At 42.2% G+C, this 18,201-nt stretch overlaps 1 protein-coding gene across 1 annotated transcript in view; it reads left to right on the forward strand.

The window, feature by feature from the left end:
- LOC103203458 (GON-4-like protein) overlaps positions 1-18,037 on the forward strand; it is a 159,683-nt gene extending 141,646 nt beyond the window's left edge. The window contains exons 19-31 of the mRNA XM_007948466.1: positions 567-683; positions 1,093-2,748; positions 3,257-3,512; positions 4,121-4,305; positions 5,221-5,418; positions 13,209-13,352; positions 13,915-14,058; positions 14,158-14,277; positions 15,441-15,554; positions 16,059-16,269; positions 16,671-17,286; positions 17,386-17,488; positions 17,888-18,037. Of these exons, the coding sequence (XP_007946657.1) occupies positions 567-683; positions 1,093-2,748; positions 3,257-3,512; positions 4,121-4,305; positions 5,221-5,418; positions 13,209-13,352; positions 13,915-14,058; positions 14,158-14,277; positions 15,441-15,554; positions 16,059-16,269; positions 16,671-17,286; positions 17,386-17,488; positions 17,888-18,037 (4,014 nt within the window). The remainder of the gene's footprint in view (positions 1-566; positions 684-1,092; positions 2,749-3,256; positions 3,513-4,120; positions 4,306-5,220; positions 5,419-13,208; positions 13,353-13,914; positions 14,059-14,157; positions 14,278-15,440; positions 15,555-16,058; positions 16,270-16,670; positions 17,287-17,385; positions 17,489-17,887) is intronic.
- The last annotated feature ends 164 nt before the right edge of the window (positions 18,038-18,201 follow it).

Consider the following 18,201-nt stretch of genomic DNA (forward strand, 5'->3'; position numbering starts at 1 on the left):
CTGTGACCAAGCAGTGACCACAACCTAAGAGCAAGGATTTCTTTTATCTGTATACACAGCTTGTAGTACAATATCTGGCACACAGAAGGCAGTCAGCAAATGTTAAATGAATAGATGCTTATTGTCAGAGTTTTACGTTCAGTTCCCTTCTTAGTTTATTTTAAAAACTCAGTTGTCTCAGACTTTGCTCTTCTTTCCCTTCCCTTCTAATGCCCTTCACACCGTTTGCTTCTGTGTGCCCAGGATGAGGGTTAACGTACTATTACTACAGCTGTTGAGCAGGAACAAATCTGACTGTCTGCTTCCTTTTCTCTGTGACCTAAACATCCTCTTTTCTGGTGTCCAGATTAGAGATAGAAGATACTGAATAATTGTAAAACCTTTATCGATGAGAGGTTAGTTTAGTTTGAAATGCAAAAGTATTCAGCATATGTTACATATGTGTGTGTGAAGGTGTACATATATGTAAAAATATCTCAAACCACTACTTCCTGTCCCTTTCCTGCCTGACAGAGGGCAGTGCTTTTGGAAAGAATGTAACTTATGGTTTATTTCTTCATCTTCAGTTGTATAAGAAGACCAAACAGCTGCCTGTCATGGTAAAGTGCTGTGAAGACATCCAGCTACATCAGTGGAAGCCTCCTATTGAGAGAGAAGAACACCGACTTCCGTTTTGGTTAAAGGTATGATTTTTTTAACTCAGCTCAAAGTCTATAGGAGGCAGAATATAACAGAAAATCCTGGTAAAAACATCAAGGGCTAGCTTAAGCCTCTAATGCTTTAGTTGAAGAACTAGAACATAAGAAATCTTCCTCATTCACCTTCCTTTCTTGCATTTCCTTCCTCCACCAAAGGGATTCTACAACCTTTTTAAAATATTGTGTAAAATGATAGTTTCCTAAAGGAAATTCATAGAAGAATATCTAGAGCATATAATCAGAATATAGTCCTAGTCAAAATTTGATACTGTACAGAAAAATCCTTCTTGAAAGATGTCTTGAGACTGTCTTGGAAAGATCCTAAACTCTAGAAAGTCTATTCTTTTGCCAAAATCTGACATGTGATGGATTAGAGTGTTCTTGTTCCCAACAGGCCAGTTTGCCATCTATCCAAAAGGAACTGCAGTATATAACTGATGGTGCTGGAGAGGCAGGAAATGTGACTGGAGTGCCTGAGACCAACTCAGACCCAGGCCTAGACAAAGGCAGCTCAGAATTGGGGAGTGAAACTCGGTACCCACTTCTATTGCCTAAGGGAGTAGTCCTGAAACTGAAGCCAGTTGCCAAACGTTTTTCAAGGAAGGCTTGGAGACAGAAGCGGTCATCCGGTCTAAAGCCTCTGCTTATTCGACCCAGCCCTTCTCTCCAGCCTAGCTTCAACTCTGGTAAAACACCAGTCAGATCAATGCAGTCAGAAACTCCTCCAAGCAAAATGGTGGGTCACATTCCTCACCTGATCCAAACAGTGCCAAGTGTCACTCCACTGGAAGTCACAGGGGGTCATGGCTTTGAGTCATCTTTGGTACTACCTGAGGCCAGGACCAGCTTCTCTCTCTCCTCTGCCCTTGTGCCTAAGGTAATGCTGCCCTCACTTGCCCCTTCTAAGTTTCGAAAGCCTTGTGTGAAACGGAAACCCCCAAAGAGAAAGGGGGCCAAGGCCTCTCCCTGTCTAAAACCTGCTCCCTTCATCCACCCTGCACCTGTCATCTTTACTGTTCCTGCTACCACTGTGAAGGTTGTGAGCCTCAGCACTGGCTGTAACATGATCCAGCCTGTCAATGCAGCTGTGGCCCAGAGTTCTCAGACCATTCCCATTGCTACCCTCTTGGTTAACCCTACTTCCTTTCCTTGTCCATTGAATCAACCCCTTGTGGCCTCCTCCATCTCACCCTTAATTGTTTCTGGGAACTCTGTGAATCTCCATGTACCATCTACCCCTGAAGATAAGGCCCAAGGCAATATGGACATTGCTTGTCCTTTGGCTGAAGGGAAAGGTACCTTTCAAGGCCTAGAACCCAAATTGGAACCACAAGAAGTATCTCCTCTCTGTACTACTGTCTTTCCCAAAGAGGAGCACAGTCCTGGGCCTCTACAAGCAGATAAAGGACACCAGGAAGAGTTGTCAGAGAACTGTACCTATCGCTGGACTATTGTGAAAACAGAAGGGGGTGGGCAAGCCCTAGAGGCCCTGCCTCAGGGCTTCCAGGAATCTCTAAATTCTCCCCCTGGGAATTTAGAGGAAATTGTCAAGATAGAACCTGAAGACCCTGGGGAGGACATCACTGATGGACCCCCTGAGCAGGACATTTGTGGTGACATTAAAGAAGAACCTTCCATGGAATTGGACACTAGCTGCCTAAGTGAGGGTTCAAGTGGAGCTAGAGAGGTGAGGAAGCAGACAGTCTTACAAAAGGAGGAGGAGAGGAGTCAGCCAACCAAAACCTCTTCAGCTTCTCAGGAGCCTCCTGATGAAGGAAACTCAGGAGGAGATGTGAGCAAAGGATCTCCAAAGACTGCTTCATCTTCCACTGATCCTGAAATGGTGCTTAGTAGTCCCCTAGGGAAGCCTGAAGACTCATCTAGTGCTGATGGGCAGTCAGTGGGGACACCAGCTGAGCCAGAAGCTGGAGGAGAGAAGGATGGACCAGAGGAAGAGGAAGAGGAAGACTTTGATGACCTCACCCAAGATGAGGAAGATGAAATGTCATCAGCTTCTGAAGAATCTGTGCTCTCAGTCCCAGAACTCCAGGTGAGAGCTAGGTAATATTCTCAGATACTTCACGTACTAAGTAATACGTTTAATTTATTGCTATGCCACGTCAAGTTTGTTGCATTATTAATAATCATTTTATTTGACTTTCAAATACATTATGGGACATAAATTTGGGGTTGAGGGAAGAGGAGTGGGAAAGGGTGAAATTTTACTTCCTAATTATATTTGACTTAACATGTTAAAATATAAATTGAATTACCCGAACACACTTAAAATGCCTAAAATAGTAGACCATAAATATGTGTCATGGCAAAGGAAAACTGTTTTCAGAGTAGAGGAGAACCTTTCAGAATGTATTTTCTTCCCCCTCATGTTCTCACGCAGTTAGTAGTCCCAGCTATCCCAGTGATTCCATAACTCAGGGAGTCAGACATCTGATAGTTGTGGTGGGCTCCCCCATCATTTAACCATAGTTCCTTCTGATACAATTCTGTACATGTGGCACTGTTGGAGCCTGTATACACACTCTTTGGGGGTTTTGCAGGAAACAATGGAGAAACTGACTTGGCTTGCTTCTGAAAGGCGCATGAGTCAGGAGGGGGAATCGGAGGAAGAGAACTCCCAGGAGGAGAACTCTGAGCAGGAAGAAGAAGAAGAAGAGGAAGCAGAAGGAATGGAAAGCCTACAGAAAGAGGATGAAATGACTGATGAAGCAGTTGGAGACCCTGCTGAGAAGCCCCCTTCCCCCTTTACCTTACCCAAGACTGCTCCAGAAGTGGAGACCAGCAGGACCCCACCAGGTAGGTTTAGCAAGTGTGTACTGAGGGCCAGGTCTCAGTCTCATTGTCTAGAGGACAGTGTACAGAGTGACTAGCTTGCAAACCAGTTTAGGGGGTTTCCAGAGGCAGTCCTTTGAATCTCCCCTATAACCTTCCTTCCCTAATACATATGTTCGACCTCATGCCTTTGCAGAGAAGTGGTACTCAGAAATTTTGAGTTTGCTTCTCATCAGCTGCTAGGCTCATCTGAGTTTTTATACGTGTTCTTACCTCATGTACATCCATGGGGCTAAGAGCTAGGTTTATTTCAGAAAACACTGCTTGTTCCTCACCAAGACGTAGTCCCTTGAGAGCCTAGTATGAGGCCATGCTAACTCTGCAGACTTCCTTTCTCAGTATGCCTCACTAATTATCTCATTGTCATCCCATTAATGCAGTTATCCTGTAGCCCCTGATTAGAGCTGCTTGGCCAGAGACAGACTTGCCTCTTGTACTGTTTTCACAACTACTTTTATTCTGAGTTGCTCCATAACATAGAATAGGGTTTGGATGGGGTGGGTACATGTGGTGAGATGGAAGGAGTAGAGGTTTCAGGGATAGAGAAACAGTCATTTTCAATATCCTCTAAGGAGAGAGCATCAAAGCTGCCGGAAGGGGCCGGAGTAATCATCGAGCTCGCAGCAAGCGGGGGAGCCGAGCCCGGACCAGCAAGGACACTTCCAAGCTGCTGTTGCTGTATGATGAGGACATTCTTGAGCGGGATCCACTCAGGGAGCAGAAGGACCTGGCCTTTGCCCAGGCATATCTGACCAGGGTAGGCAAATGGTGCTTCCTGTTACTGCCTGTACCTGCATTTGAGGTTGCTTCTCCTTCAAGGGAGTTGGTTTAAAGACAGAGTCTGTATTTAAGGCTCTTTGGCAGGCATTGTATCTCCTGGTATTATCAAAAGATTTCTTGTCCGAGAACATCAAGGAGACAACAAATTTCAGTCATAAGCTGGTTTATTGTCAGTACCCTGGCATCCCCCATCTATTGCCCAGAGTCTGAGGAAGGTTAATACCATTGTCATCAGTGTGAGGTTGTGACCTCACTGGATAGGCTTATTAAGACCTTTGCTGGGCCCTTTGGCTAGAGGAGAAAAACATTTGGCACACTGGTTAGAGAATGGATCTCAGGGAAGTACCTTGCTCTTCAGAGACACAAACCAACCTGTTCTGATAGTTGTCCTGCTTAGCTGTCTAATTCTCTTGGTAACTGGCTGGTTTCTTTATTCCAAACCCCTCCACCCTGCAGCAAAGTGAATTACTAGCAGTGATGATCAAGGCACTTCTTATCTCCTAATATTTTACTAACCTCCCTAATTTATATATTATCTACTGTCAAATGCCATCATGCTGAACTACATGTACAAAACACTGAACGTCTATTTAATATGCAGGTAAAGTCAGGAAGGGAAGGTTTGAGCTTTGATCTAGAAAATAACATTCCCTGGTTTTGGCATAGCTCTGTGGTCTCTGGAAAGAAGGTTTTCTGGTTGCCTACTAGCAGAGAAGGCACCTCTGCCTTGTTCATTGTTCTTTGTCTTCTGTTAACAGTCAGGTCTTAAGACCTTTCAGAGGAATAGCCCCTGAAGGATAGTTCTTGGAGTACTTTCTCAGTAAACCCTTCCTTTTGGTTCTTGGTGGAACTCTCAGAAAGAATATTGGTGATTCAAAGTCTTCCTGTGTAGGTACGTGAAGCTCTACAGCATATCCCTGGCAAGTATGAGGACTTCCTTCAGGTTATCTATGAATTTGAGTCAAGTACCCAGAGGCAGACAGCTGTGGATCTCTACAGAAGCTTGCGAACTCTGCTCCAGGATTGGCCTCAGCTGTTGAAGGACTTTGCTGCTTTCCTGTTGCCTGAGCAAGCTCTGGCCTGTGGATTAGTAAGTAGATGGGCAAAAACGGGTACACCAGGCCTTCTGGGTCAGAGAGAGACTAGGAGTGAATGGAATTGAATCAGATTGTTTGACCCTCCAGCTTGCTTCCAGACAGATAGCAGTCCTTTAGGTCAGACTGATAAGAGCCATCTTGTTTTAAAGGGGTGGTCTCCTCATTTCCTATTCTCACGTTTTATTTAGGCATGGAATGAGGAAGTTTTACCTCTAGTTTTCAGTGAAAACCTTGAACATGTCGTAGGCCCTCTGCTATTCACTATTGTAAAACAAACATTCATGCAACGAATATTTGCTGACTGATTACTATGTGTCAGGCAAAATTATACGTTCTAGAATAGAATAATTAAAAAAGACTGAAATCTCTGTCCTCTGAAACTATTTTGTATGAGTTTATAATGGTAGACATGACATAAACATTTGTCAAAACTTACAGGTCTGTACAACACAAAGATCGACCCCTAATGTGAATTGTAGACTTTAGTTAGTGGTTCATCACTTGTAACAAATGTACTGCAGGAATGTAAGATGTAATAGGAGAAATAATGTGCAGGTGGGCTAATGGGCACGCTGTGTACTTTGTGCACAATATTTCTGTAGACCTAAGACTGCTATAAAAAAGAAAGTCTATTAAAAACAAAAAGAAAGCAAAAAATCCTTGCCCTCATGGAGCTTATGATTTTATGGGGAAAGTTAGATGATAAACAGTTAAATAAGTAAAATTCATAGTATATAATGTTTTATAGTGATAATGTGTTACAGAAAAACACAGCAGGAAAGGGGAGTAGAGAGTTGTCCATATGGTGAGTGAGACGGTTGGGTGTTGTGATTTTATATCATGGTGATTAGGGAGGCCCATGTGGTAAAGTGACCTGTTCAGAGAGTCTAAATGTGAGGGATATCGCAGTAGTCATGGGCTTCTTGTCATGACTGGTAAATGTAAGGGTAAAGGGATAATGATGCTATTCTGATTGTGTTATGGCAGTTAAATGATAATGAGAAGACTATATACATTATGAAATGGAATACATAAAGATCAATATCCTAGACATTAGTGAACAGAAATGGGCGGTATTGGCTATTTTGAATCGGATATAGTCTGATTCATATATAGTCTGCTTCTATATGTAGTCTGCTATCTGGGAATGACAAATTAAACAGGAATGCCATCACAATCATCATCAAAAAGAACATTTCAAAATCTATCCTGAAGCACAACGCTGTCAGTAATAGGATGATATTTATACGCATACAAGGAAGACAAAAGCCAAAGATGAAGAAATTGAAGTCATTCCCCGCCCCCCACCAACTTCTACAGTTAAAATTGACCAGACATGTAGTCAAGATGCAGTGATAATTACTGGTCACTGGAATGTGAAAAGTTGGAAATGAAGAAGGATCAATAGTTGGGAAATAATGGCCTTGGTGATTGTAACTATGCCAGAGATCACATGATAAAATTTTATAAGACCAACAACTTATCGCATATACCTTTTTTCAGTAACATAAACTGTGACTGCAGATGTGTACCTTGCCAGATGGAATACATAGGAATTAAATTGACTGCATCTGTGGAAAGAGACAATGTAGAGGCTCAGTATCATCATCACAACAAGGCCAGGGACTGAGTGCTGAACAGAGCATCCATTGCTTATATGCACGTTCAAGTTGAAGCTGAAGAAAATTAAAACAAGTGCATGACCCATGTTCATCTCAGCATTATTCACAATAGTAAAAGAGATAGAAACAACCTAAGTGCCCATCAGCTGAGGAATGGATAAACAAATTGTGGTACATGCACATGGTAGAATACTATGCAACCATAAACAATAATATAGAGTCTGCAAAACACTGCATAACATGGATGAACTTGGAAGACATGCTGAGTGAAATAAGTCAGTCACAGAAGGACAAATACTATATTAGTTCACTATTGTAAAAACTCAATGAAAGGTTTATACATGGAAGGAAACTTTCTTTGTTGGTTTCCAAGGATGGGAGAAGAGGGGAGATGAGGCTAAATTCCTAGACAAGTTGAAAACAACAACAATAACATATATTTATATAGAAACCAAATATTATTACTTGTTACCAAGAGTAGGAGAGAGGGGGAAATGGGTAGCATCTGTTTGCAGGGCACTGAGTTTATGCTAATAGTGGTAGAATATTTTGGAAAAGGATAGCAATAATGGTGGCAGAACATGAAAAATGTAATCAGTGTCCCTGAGCTGCAAATGGGGAAGTTACTATGTTGGCACATGTATTGTGTATGTTTTCAACACAATAAAAGTTAAAAAAAAAAAAAAACACAACCCCCAAGAGCTCACACTTTTTCTGAGTTGACTTCGCCCCCATTAACATAAATTCACTGACCCTAATGTTCCTATCTAATCTTTCAAGTTGTAGTTATCAGTTTGATCCCATGTAGATAGATATCTTAAAAGAGCATGATGCTCAAGGCAATTTTTTTTTTTTAACTAGTTAAGAAGCTAAACTATGTTTGTTTGTTTTTTAATTGTGCTTTGGGTGAAAATTTACAGAGCAAATACATGTTCGATACAGCAGTTCACATACACTTACTTTGTCTCATGACATTGACCACAATTTACGACCTTGAGTGTATCCCACCTGAATTGAGATACCATCTAAAGAATAGATTTGATGCATGGAACACTAATGACCAAAGGACCAGATGAGTTTTGGGATGACATCAAGAACATTATATATGAAGGAAGCAAAAGGTCATTAGAAAAACAGGCAAGAAAGAAAAGAGCAAAATGGATGTCAGAAGAAACTGAAACTTGCTCTTGAATGTAAAATAGCTAAAGCAAATGGAAGAAATGATAAAGTAAAAGAGCTGAAGGCTCAAGAAGAAGTAAAGTAGAATGAAATGTGCAAAGACTTGGAGTTAGAAAACCAAAAGGGAAGAGCATGTTTGACCTTTCTCATGCTGAAAGAACTGAAGAAAAATTTCAAGTCTCAAGTTGTAACATTGAAGGATTCTATGGGCAAAATATTTAACAACACAGAAAGCATCAAAAGAAGGTGGAAGGAATACACAGAGTCATTATACCAAAAAGAATTGGTCAATGTTAAACCATTTCCAGAGGTAGTATATGATCAAGAATCAATGGTATTGAAGGAAGAAGTACAAGCTGCACTAAAGGCATTGGTGAAAAACAAGACTCTGGGAATTGACCAAATACCCATTGAAATGTTAAAACAAACAGATGCAATATTGGAAGCACTCACTTGTCTATGCCAAGAAATTGGGAAGACAGCTAGCTACCTGGCCACTTGACTGGAAGAGATCGGTATTTTTGCCCATTTCAAAGAAAGGTGATCCAACAGAATGTGGAATTTATTGAACAATATCATTAATACCGCACACAAGTAAAATTTTGCTGAAGATAACTAAAATAACGGTTGCAGCAGTACATAGATAAGAACTTCCAGAAACTGAAGCTGGATTCAGAAGAAGACATGGAGTGAGGGATATCATTTATGATCTCAGATGGATCTTGGCTGAAAGCAGAGAATACCAGAAAGATATTTACCTGTGTTTTATTAACTATACATAAGCATTTGACTCCATGGATCATAACAAATTATGGATAACATTACATAGAATGGGAATTCCAGAACACTTAGTTGTTATTATGAGGAACTTGTTCATAGACCAAGAGGCAGTCATTCAAAAGGAACAAGAGGCTACTATATGGCTTAAAATCAGGAAGGGTGTTCATCAGGGTTTAATTTGGTTCTCTGGTGCTGCTAGAACAGACATACCACAAATGGATGGCTTTAATAAACAGGAATTTATTTTCTTAACAGTTTAGGAGGCTAGAAGTTTGAGTTCAAAGTGCCAGCTCTAGGGGCTGATGAAGGCCCCTCTACCTTGGGCTTCAACTCTGTCACTTGCTCCTGGCCCACTGAAGCTGAAGCCTTCCTCTATTTTTAAAAAAGTTTTATTTATTTATTTTTTTGTTGAGAATATACACAGCAAAGCTACACCAATTCAATAGTTTGTACATGTACCATTTATGACATTGTTGTGCAACTATTCTCACACTTTTTCTTGAGTTGACTCCCCCCCATTAACATAAATTCACTGACCCCTAATGTTCCTATCTAATCTTTCAAGTTGTAGTTATCAGTTTGATCCCATGTAGATATCTTAAAAGAGCATGATGCTCAAGGCAGATTTTTTTTTTTTCACTAGTTAAGCTAAACTATGTTTTTTTTTTTTTAATTGTGCTTTGGGTGAAAATTTACAGAGCACATACATGTTCCATACAGCAGTTCACATGCACTTACTTTGTCTCATGACATTGACCACAATTTACTACAATGCAACATCTCCCCTCCTACTTCCTCCTGATAGTTACCTCTTCCCTGTGTCCATGCCTCTATGCACTCCTGCCCCCGAGCTGTCTCCCTGCGCATAAGCAGCCTGAAGGCTTACTCTTAACTTAGCTGCTGACTGCTGAGGCTAACAAACCCAAGGTCAGCAAGTAAAATGGCACAGTCCCAAGATTATCAAGCAACATGGCAGGCCACTAGTTCAAGTCCAGAAATAGTCTCAAGATTGGCAGACAACATGGCAGGACACTGAGATGAAGACTTGGCCAAATGCAAGATCCAGATGTGCCAAAAAGCTCAGAGACCTTTCTCAAAGCTGCTGCTTATATACTGGAAGCAGACCACATCCCTAAGGCAGCTGCTCAGTTGCTTAGAGTAGATTCCACCGTGGAGTTGGTTACCAGTCTCATTATGGGGAATAACTACCTCCAGCTGCCCAGCCACTCAAAACCAGGCCCAGCCAAGTTGATACACAACTTAACTGCCACAGGGTTGTATCCTTTCACCATACTTATTCAGTCTGTATGCTGAGCAAATAATCTGAGAAGCTGGACTATGTAAAGAAGAGCTTGTCATCAGGATTGGGGAAGACTCATTAACAGCCTGTAATGCACAGATGAGATACATCCTTGCTTGCTGAAAGTGCGGAGGACCGAAGGCACTTTCTATAGCCTTAAGTATGGATTACATGTCAATATAAAGAAAACAATAATCCTCACGACTGAAACAATAAGCAACATCATGATACATGGAGAAAAAAATGAAGTTGTCAAGGATTTCCTTTTACATAAGACCCACAGTCAACACCCATGGGAGCAGCAGTGAGGAACTGAAACATGTTGCATTGGTTTAATCTGCTGCAAAAGACTTCTTTAACATGTTATAAAGGAAAGGTGTCATTGGGAGGACTAAGGTAAATCTGACCCAAACCAGAATAACAACACAGACATGCCAATCTTCTCTTACAGTATCGTTATGAGGATCGATTGAATCTATTTGTGATTTTTTTAGTTTAACTCCTTTTATTGTGCAATATAACATATATATAAGAATATGTGTTGTGTTGTTAGGTTGATTGTGAGTTGGTTCCAACTCACAGCGACGTGTACAACAAGAGATACTGCCTGGTCATGTGCCATCCTCACAGTTGTTGCTTTGTTTGAATCTACTGTTACAGCCACTCTGTCAGTCCATCTGATTGAGGGTCGTCTTCTTTTTTGCTTACCCTCTACTTTACCAAAAATAACATTTCAAGATCTATCTGTGCTTTACCAAGAATGATAACCTTCTCCAGAGACTAGTCTTTCCTGACAACATGACCAAAGAAAGTATGAGAGATGAACTTGTGCTATTCTTGCTTCTAAGGAGCATTCAGATGTATTTGTACTTCTGGCAGTCTGTTGTATATTCAATATTATTTGCTAACATTGTAATTCAAATGCATCAATTCTTCTTTGGTTTCCCTTATTCACTGTCCAGCTTTCTAATACATACGAGGTCATTGAAAATATCCTGCTTTGGGTCAGGCACACCTTAGTCCTCAAAGTGACATCTTTGCTTTTTAACACTTTCAAGAGGTCTTCTACAGCAGATTTGCCCATCGCAATAGTTTATTTGATTTCTTGACTGCTGTTTCTATGGATGTTGATCATAGATCTAAGTAAAATGAAATTCTTGACCACTTCATACATACATATAAATACAAATAAACATAAATATATAGTTTGACAAATTATTCCAAAGGGAACATCATTCAGGTCAGGAAACAGAATTGTGTTGTTAGCACTAGCAGCTCGCTTAACTATCTGTATCTACCCTTCTGATCACAACCTCTACCAACCCCCCTCCTTCCCTTCTGGAGGTAATCTGTTTTATGATTTTTATGGCAATCTTAACTTGCTTTTTATAGTTCTGTCAAAGCTAAGTATACATCCCTAAACAATATTGTTTATTTTGGCCTGTCTTTGAAGTCTTTTTAAACAGAACAATCCAGTATAAATTCTTTCTAGGCTCTTTCACTCACAATTATGTTTTGAGATTTATCCATGTTGTTGGGGTGGTGGTTTGTTCATTTCCACTGTCAATCATTGTTTCTTTTATGAATATATACCACAGCTTACTTATCCAGCCTGTGTTGTATAAATGGACATGAGGCAACTTTGTGGTTCTTAATGCTGCTGTGGAACATCTTTAACTTTACTAAACCAAAAAAAACAAAAAACAACAAAAAAACCAACCCAAACTCACTACCGTGGCATTGGCTTAACTCATACTGACCCCTCCTTGGGTTTCCAAGACAGTATCTCTGTGGAAGTCTTCCTTCTGAGGAGTGGCTGGTGGGTTTGAACTGCCAGCCTTCTGGTTAGCAGTCACATGCCTTAGGTATATGCCACCTGAGCTCCCTTAACTTTACTAGATAAAGCAAAACAGTTTTTTTAGAATGGTCATGTCAATTGACATACCCACCAGTAGCATGTGAGAATTTCTGTTCTTCCAAATCCTTGCCAGTACTTGACTTGATTGGCATTGCTGCATTTTTAATTTAGCAGTTCCTGTGTGTTCTTAGGCCTTTCTTATTGTGGTTTTAATACCGATTTTCTCATTACTAATGAAGTTGAGCACCTTTCATGGTCATTGGCCATTTGCATTTTTCCCTTTGGGAAGTGTCTGCTCAAGCCTTATATACATTCTTCTGTTGAGATTTCTTTTTATCACTGCTTTGTACAAATTCTTTATGTATGCTTGAGATAAGGACCTTCACTTTTTACCCTACGTATTTCCATATTATTTGAATTTTTCTTTTAATAAGCAGATACTACACCTGGCAGGTGCTACTGCCTGGAGAGTTGCATGAAGCAGTGGAGCTGGCTGGTTCCCTCACCCCCACTGCCCCCACTGTCCTCTCTGGCCCCACTGCTTCTGCCACCCACCACTGCCTGTGGCACCTCTTCCTTTCTGGCAGTTCCTATCCCAGCCCTGGGTAGCTGACGTGGCCCGCCAACAATTGTTGCAGCTTGCTTCCTGTTCCCCCTGGTTTGGTGGGACTAGTGGAGCTTCCTTCCAGTGCCCCTATCTGTGAAAATTCTTTGTAAACTGTGAAGTGTCATATGAATTTGAACGTGTGATTTCACAATCCATAAATAAATATAATAAACAACTTGAAATAGGTACTTTTCTCTGAATCCTCCTTTTAGATAATGATAACATACCAGTTATCTTGGGTTGGTAGCCCATAGTGGCTCAAAGTTGATGGATGATAAGTTCTTTTTCTGTTACAAACTGGAGCCCTTCTACCGGCTCCTAACTCTCTTACCTTCTCTTCCTCCAGCCCATTGTTCTTAATTCTTATCCTTAGAACCCTCAAGTCCGCTTCTAGCTGTCTAAGTGACTCTTCTTTTGCCCTCTTTACATTCTGGTAGTTTGAGGAGCAGCAGGCTTTTGAGAAAAGTCGCAAGTTTCTTCGGCAGCTGGAGATTTGCTTTGCAGAGAATCCCTCACACCACCAGAAGATTATCAAGGTCCTGCAAGGCTGTGCTGAGTGCCTGCCCCAGGAGATAATGGAGGTATTCTTTCCTGTCCTGCTTCCTGTCCAGTGTCATCTGGACATTAGGCCTACCCCTTCTTTCTTCCTCTAAACCTATTGCATATCTGCTTGTCCTTGGGGACTGTGGATTTCTTATTGGGGATGAAGAAGGAAGGACTTCTTAAATTGAACTAAAGCATAAAACACTGAGGTAGGGAGGAGTTGCCACCTGAAACTAGAGCCTGACTGATTCTCACAGGCTTAGTGAAAATGCTATTAGTGCCCTGGAAGGAATGAGGCCATAGGGCCCTGGAACGGGCCTGCCCCCTTTCTCTGCTAGTTAATGCCCTAGCTGTATATTGGTAGGGCAGAAGTGGAGCATGTTATCCTTAGGAACCAGACTGTTGTTATTAATAATAATATCCCACCCCTGTAGGCAAGCAAAGAAAGAGGGGTGATTTAACAATTTTTAGTTATCAAAGGTTTTTTTGTTATCTCTCAGTTGATATGGAAAAAAGAAATTGAAAGAGTATGGGATTGGTTTGGAATGGCTGCCAGAGAGGATCTGGAGGCTTCAGCTTTCCCTCTACAACTTTCCACAGCTCAAGACACAGATGTGGCAACTTCTAAAGGGCCATGACCACTTGCAAGATGAGTTTTCCATCTTCTTTGACCATTTGCGCCCAGCAGCCAGCTGGATGGGTGACTTTGAAGAGATCAATTGGACTGAGGAGAAGGAATATGAGGTGTGGGCCCTGAGGCTGCAGGGGGTTTATAAAGAGGGAAAGCCATGTGGGGGTTATCAAGCTGGCATCTGTATTGAGTGGCATCATATCCTCCTCTAGTTTGATGGCTTTGAAGAAGTGGCATTGCCTGATGTGGAAGAGGAAGAGGAATCTTCCAAGATACCCACAGCCTCAAAGAACAAGAGAAGAAAAGAAATTGGGGTCCAGAATCATGATAAGGTATGTCAGGTTGTTTTTGGGCGTTATCTGTTTTTCATAATCCAGCCTTGAGTTCTCGCTCTAAACGTTTCTCTGGCTTCCACAACTTCCTGTTTGATGGGATCTGAGATAATTATGGGACAGGAATCAAAGGTCAGGCTACCTTGGAACATGTAAACCTAGTGGAAGGACAGAGCAGTTGCTGAGGAGACCCTAAGATTGCCTCATTAGAAGGTTTTGTTTCTGCCTTTTCTCTCTAGCTCAGAGCTGTTTCTCTTTAACCTCTTTATTTCTGTTTATATGATGAAATAGAACCAACTGTCCTGTATTAATAATAACAGCTAATACTTACTGAGTTGTTATTTATAAAGTATCAAGCATTGCTTCTAAATATTTTGAGTGGACTATTATTTAATCACAGTTACTTCTCACAATAATCCCAGGAAAAAGTTGCTATTCTTTGCATTTATAAAGGAAGACACTGAGGTATAGAGAGAGGCTATTGCTGGGTTCTCATATTTCGTTAAGTGGCAGTGCTGGGATATGAACCCAGGTAATCTGGCTCTAGAGTCTGTCCTCTTACTGCTCTCTATTGCTCTTCATGAAATAGCCTCTTTATTCCATGTCTCTTTTGTACATGTCTTTACTCTTTCCTGGGGAGAAACTGCTTCTTCGTAGTTTAAAAGCCTTGGGTAATTTATTTAACTTCTCTTTGTTTCGGTTTCTTCATCATAAATGGGGATAATAATTGTACTTGTGTCTTAGGTTTGTTAAACAGAGTGTCATTGATTGAACCTTCCATATGTATAAAGCCCTCTCTCAAGGGGAATGGAAGAGGGGAGAGCTCAAGGCCCAGGGAGACAGAAACAAAGACAGATGAGTGAGTAGATCATAGCTTATGATGAAGCTCTCCAGTAACTTTACCTCACATTGTATTCAACTTAAATATTTTTGGAAACATCTGGGCAATTGGGATATGCCAGTCTCTTGGTCACTTAGGGATTGTTTCAGAGATTTATGATAGGCTTTGATCTAATTTAGGTCATTGATTTTCCCAGGCACCGTCAAGTGATGGTACATAAGGAAAATGGTTGGGGGTGGACCTTGTTCAGATGGTTCATAAGTTGGCTCCCTATCTTGGTACCAGTATGCTTGGCAGCTCACCAAACCTAAGTATCTCCTAGGAGACTGAGTGGCCAGATGGGACTAAGGACTGTGCCTGTTCCTGCCATGATGGAGGTCCTGATTCAAAGCTGAAGAAGAGTAAAAGGAGAAATTGCAGCCACTGCAGCAGCAAGGTGAGGAGGAAACGGATACAGAGGTGATACCAGTGCTGCCTGGGACACCCCGAGACCTTACTGTGGGGGAGAATCATTTGCTACTAGATTTGCACCTCATTAACTTCCTAAAAACTTTACATATAAATAATATGTTTCTCTCTTTCTCACACACACTTATTTGTATAAAATAGAATGTTTTTATATAATGAGTGGATTTTGCTTTTTAAAGAGAATCCTGTGGGTAAAGCTTTTGGAATTGGAAGCAAATCATCCATCCAAACATTTCCCACTTAGATATATTTTTCTCAAAAAGAAAACCTGTGTCAGGAACACAGACCCTAAAAATAACACTGGTTCTCTGGAGTGGGGTTGATTGGCAACAAATTACAGTGCTAGGTTGCAGAAGGCCAGTGCTTTATTCTGGGCCCTTTAAAATTGTTGGAGCACACTTTGTTGGTTAGCAGGGCTTCTTCCTTTGGTGGGCCCTTCAGGAGATACTTGACCCAGAGGCCATCTCTGCAGGTCTGTGACAGCAAATCCTGCAAGAACAAGGAGCCTCATGAGTCGGTGAGTAGCAGCCCCCACCGAGAGGCCAGTCCCATGCCTGGTGCCAAGGACACTGGGCAGGGCAAGGACGCAGTGGAGGAGGAAGCCCCGGAGGAGCGGGAGAGTATTGAGATGACCCAGAACAGGACTGGCAGGGCCACCAAAAAGGGAGAGATGCCTGTTGCTGGTGAGTGATCTGACTGACTGTCCCAGTTTCCCAGGCAACCCAGCCCTTCTTCCTTTATTTCTCATTTTCACATACTTTAAGGAAGATCCTCTTTGAGCTTGGATCAATTACAGCCTTTTCAGAGATACTTCTTTAAGAGACCAACAGGAAACTCTTCTTGCAGAAAGAAGTGCTACAAAGTCTTGATTCAGCATCCTCTTGTGTTCCCGTTCTTGAACCCCTTCCCCTTATCCCCAAGTCCTTTCTAATCTACATTTTAAAGACTCAGCCACTCTCAGCTTGGCAGTAGGACTTTCCCCTCTTCTCCCTTTAAGTTAGAACTTTATCACAATAGCTAACCGCAGTGACTATTTGTAGTCTTTAGGTGCATCTGACCCTGTGCATCTTCCCTTCCTCCTAAGCAGCACTGGCAGTGGAGAACACTTTGCTACCTCCTCGAGAAGCAATTCTTACAGACCGCCGGCTCCTGGATGGCCCGCCACATTGCTCACAAGAGACTCCTCAGCTCGCTCCCCAAACTGTTAGGAGCAATCAGGCTGGGCCTGAGACTGGCTCTTTTGCCTCGGCATCCCCCAGACTTCATAAAGAGAAAGAAGGCCATAAGGCAGTAGGTGAGTCAGAGACTTCGAGACTTGTCTGGGATGCTTCAGAAACTGAGAAATCGCCTGGGACTGCTGAACTCCCTGCTTCCTTCCTGAGTCCTGTTTCTTCAAGGACCAGAGACCTAGGGAGAAGACAGGTGTCTGAGAAACTAGATACTCAAGAGAGCTGGCTACCTTCAAGCAGAGTTGGGGTAAAGAAAGCAGACAGGATGTCTCCTTTGCATGAATCTTCTTCATCAGGAATTGACAACTCAGAGACTTCTCCTAAAACCTTTAAAGAGCGTTTGGCTAAGGACAGTGTAATGCAGGGCAAAGGTCCAGAGGGGGAACAGCAGCCCAAGGCTACTGAAGCTACTGTCTGTGCCAACAACAGCAAGGTCAGCTCCACTGGGGAAAAGGTGGTCTTGTGGACAAGGTAGGTAGGGATGGATGGTGTGTGTCTGAGGAAAAGAGGTTAAGACGACACATCCATGTGGCTGGCTCCTTGACATTAATCATGATTCGTGGGTTACAGGGAAGCTGACCGTGTGATTCTTACCATGTGCCAGGAACAAGGAGCACAACCACAGACCTTTAGCATCATCTCCCAACAGCTGGGAAATAAGACCCCTGCTGAGGTAAGGAGGGGAAGTCCTGCCAGAGCTTGAAGCCCCAGAGGAACCAAGAAGGCTAGCAAGATAGGGTGGTCACATAAGGGATAGAGTTTTCAAACCAGACAGTAACGTTATTGTAAAGGTCTACACTAAGGAATTTCTTGGGTGGCGGTAGTTCTAAAAGAAGAAAAAGGGCATTAGATATAGAGGTAGAAACCTCAAAGGTTCCATTCTAGTTTTTTGGTAGGAATGCGACTTTAGGCAAAATATTTAGTCTCTTCGTAAAGTCTCCTTATCTACAAGGAAGACAGCCCTCACAGCCTTGGTGTGTGAATATAACCAGCTTGGTAATCATGTTGGTATAGTCTCTAATGAATGTTAAAATGCAGTCATGTCAGCAGGCCTTCTCTCCTCTCCGCTCAGGTTTCCCACCGTTTCAGAGAACTCATGCAGCTATTCCACACAGCCTGTGAGGCTAGCTCTGAGGATGAAGATGATGCAACCAGTACCAGCAACACAGACCAGCTTTCTGACCATGGGGACCTCCTCTCTGAGGAGGAGATGGATGAATGAGACTCTGGAAGACTGTGGGTGTCACCGGCACAGGACCCAACCCAACATGGCACCAGATGTTGAGGGAGAGGGTGGTTGTACTTTGCTTGTCCAACCCTTGGGTTTTCATTTATAGAGCTGGGAGAGCAGGAACTGAGGACAAAGGGAAAGTCAGGCTAGGGGCT

The sequence above is a fragment of the Orycteropus afer genome, unplaced genomic scaffold (genome assembly GCF_000298275.1).
Source record: "Orycteropus afer afer isolate SDZICR_OR568_19922 unplaced genomic scaffold, OryAfe1.0 scaffold00217, whole genome shotgun sequence".
NCBI lineage: Eukaryota > Metazoa > Chordata > Mammalia > Tubulidentata > Orycteropodidae > Orycteropus > Orycteropus afer.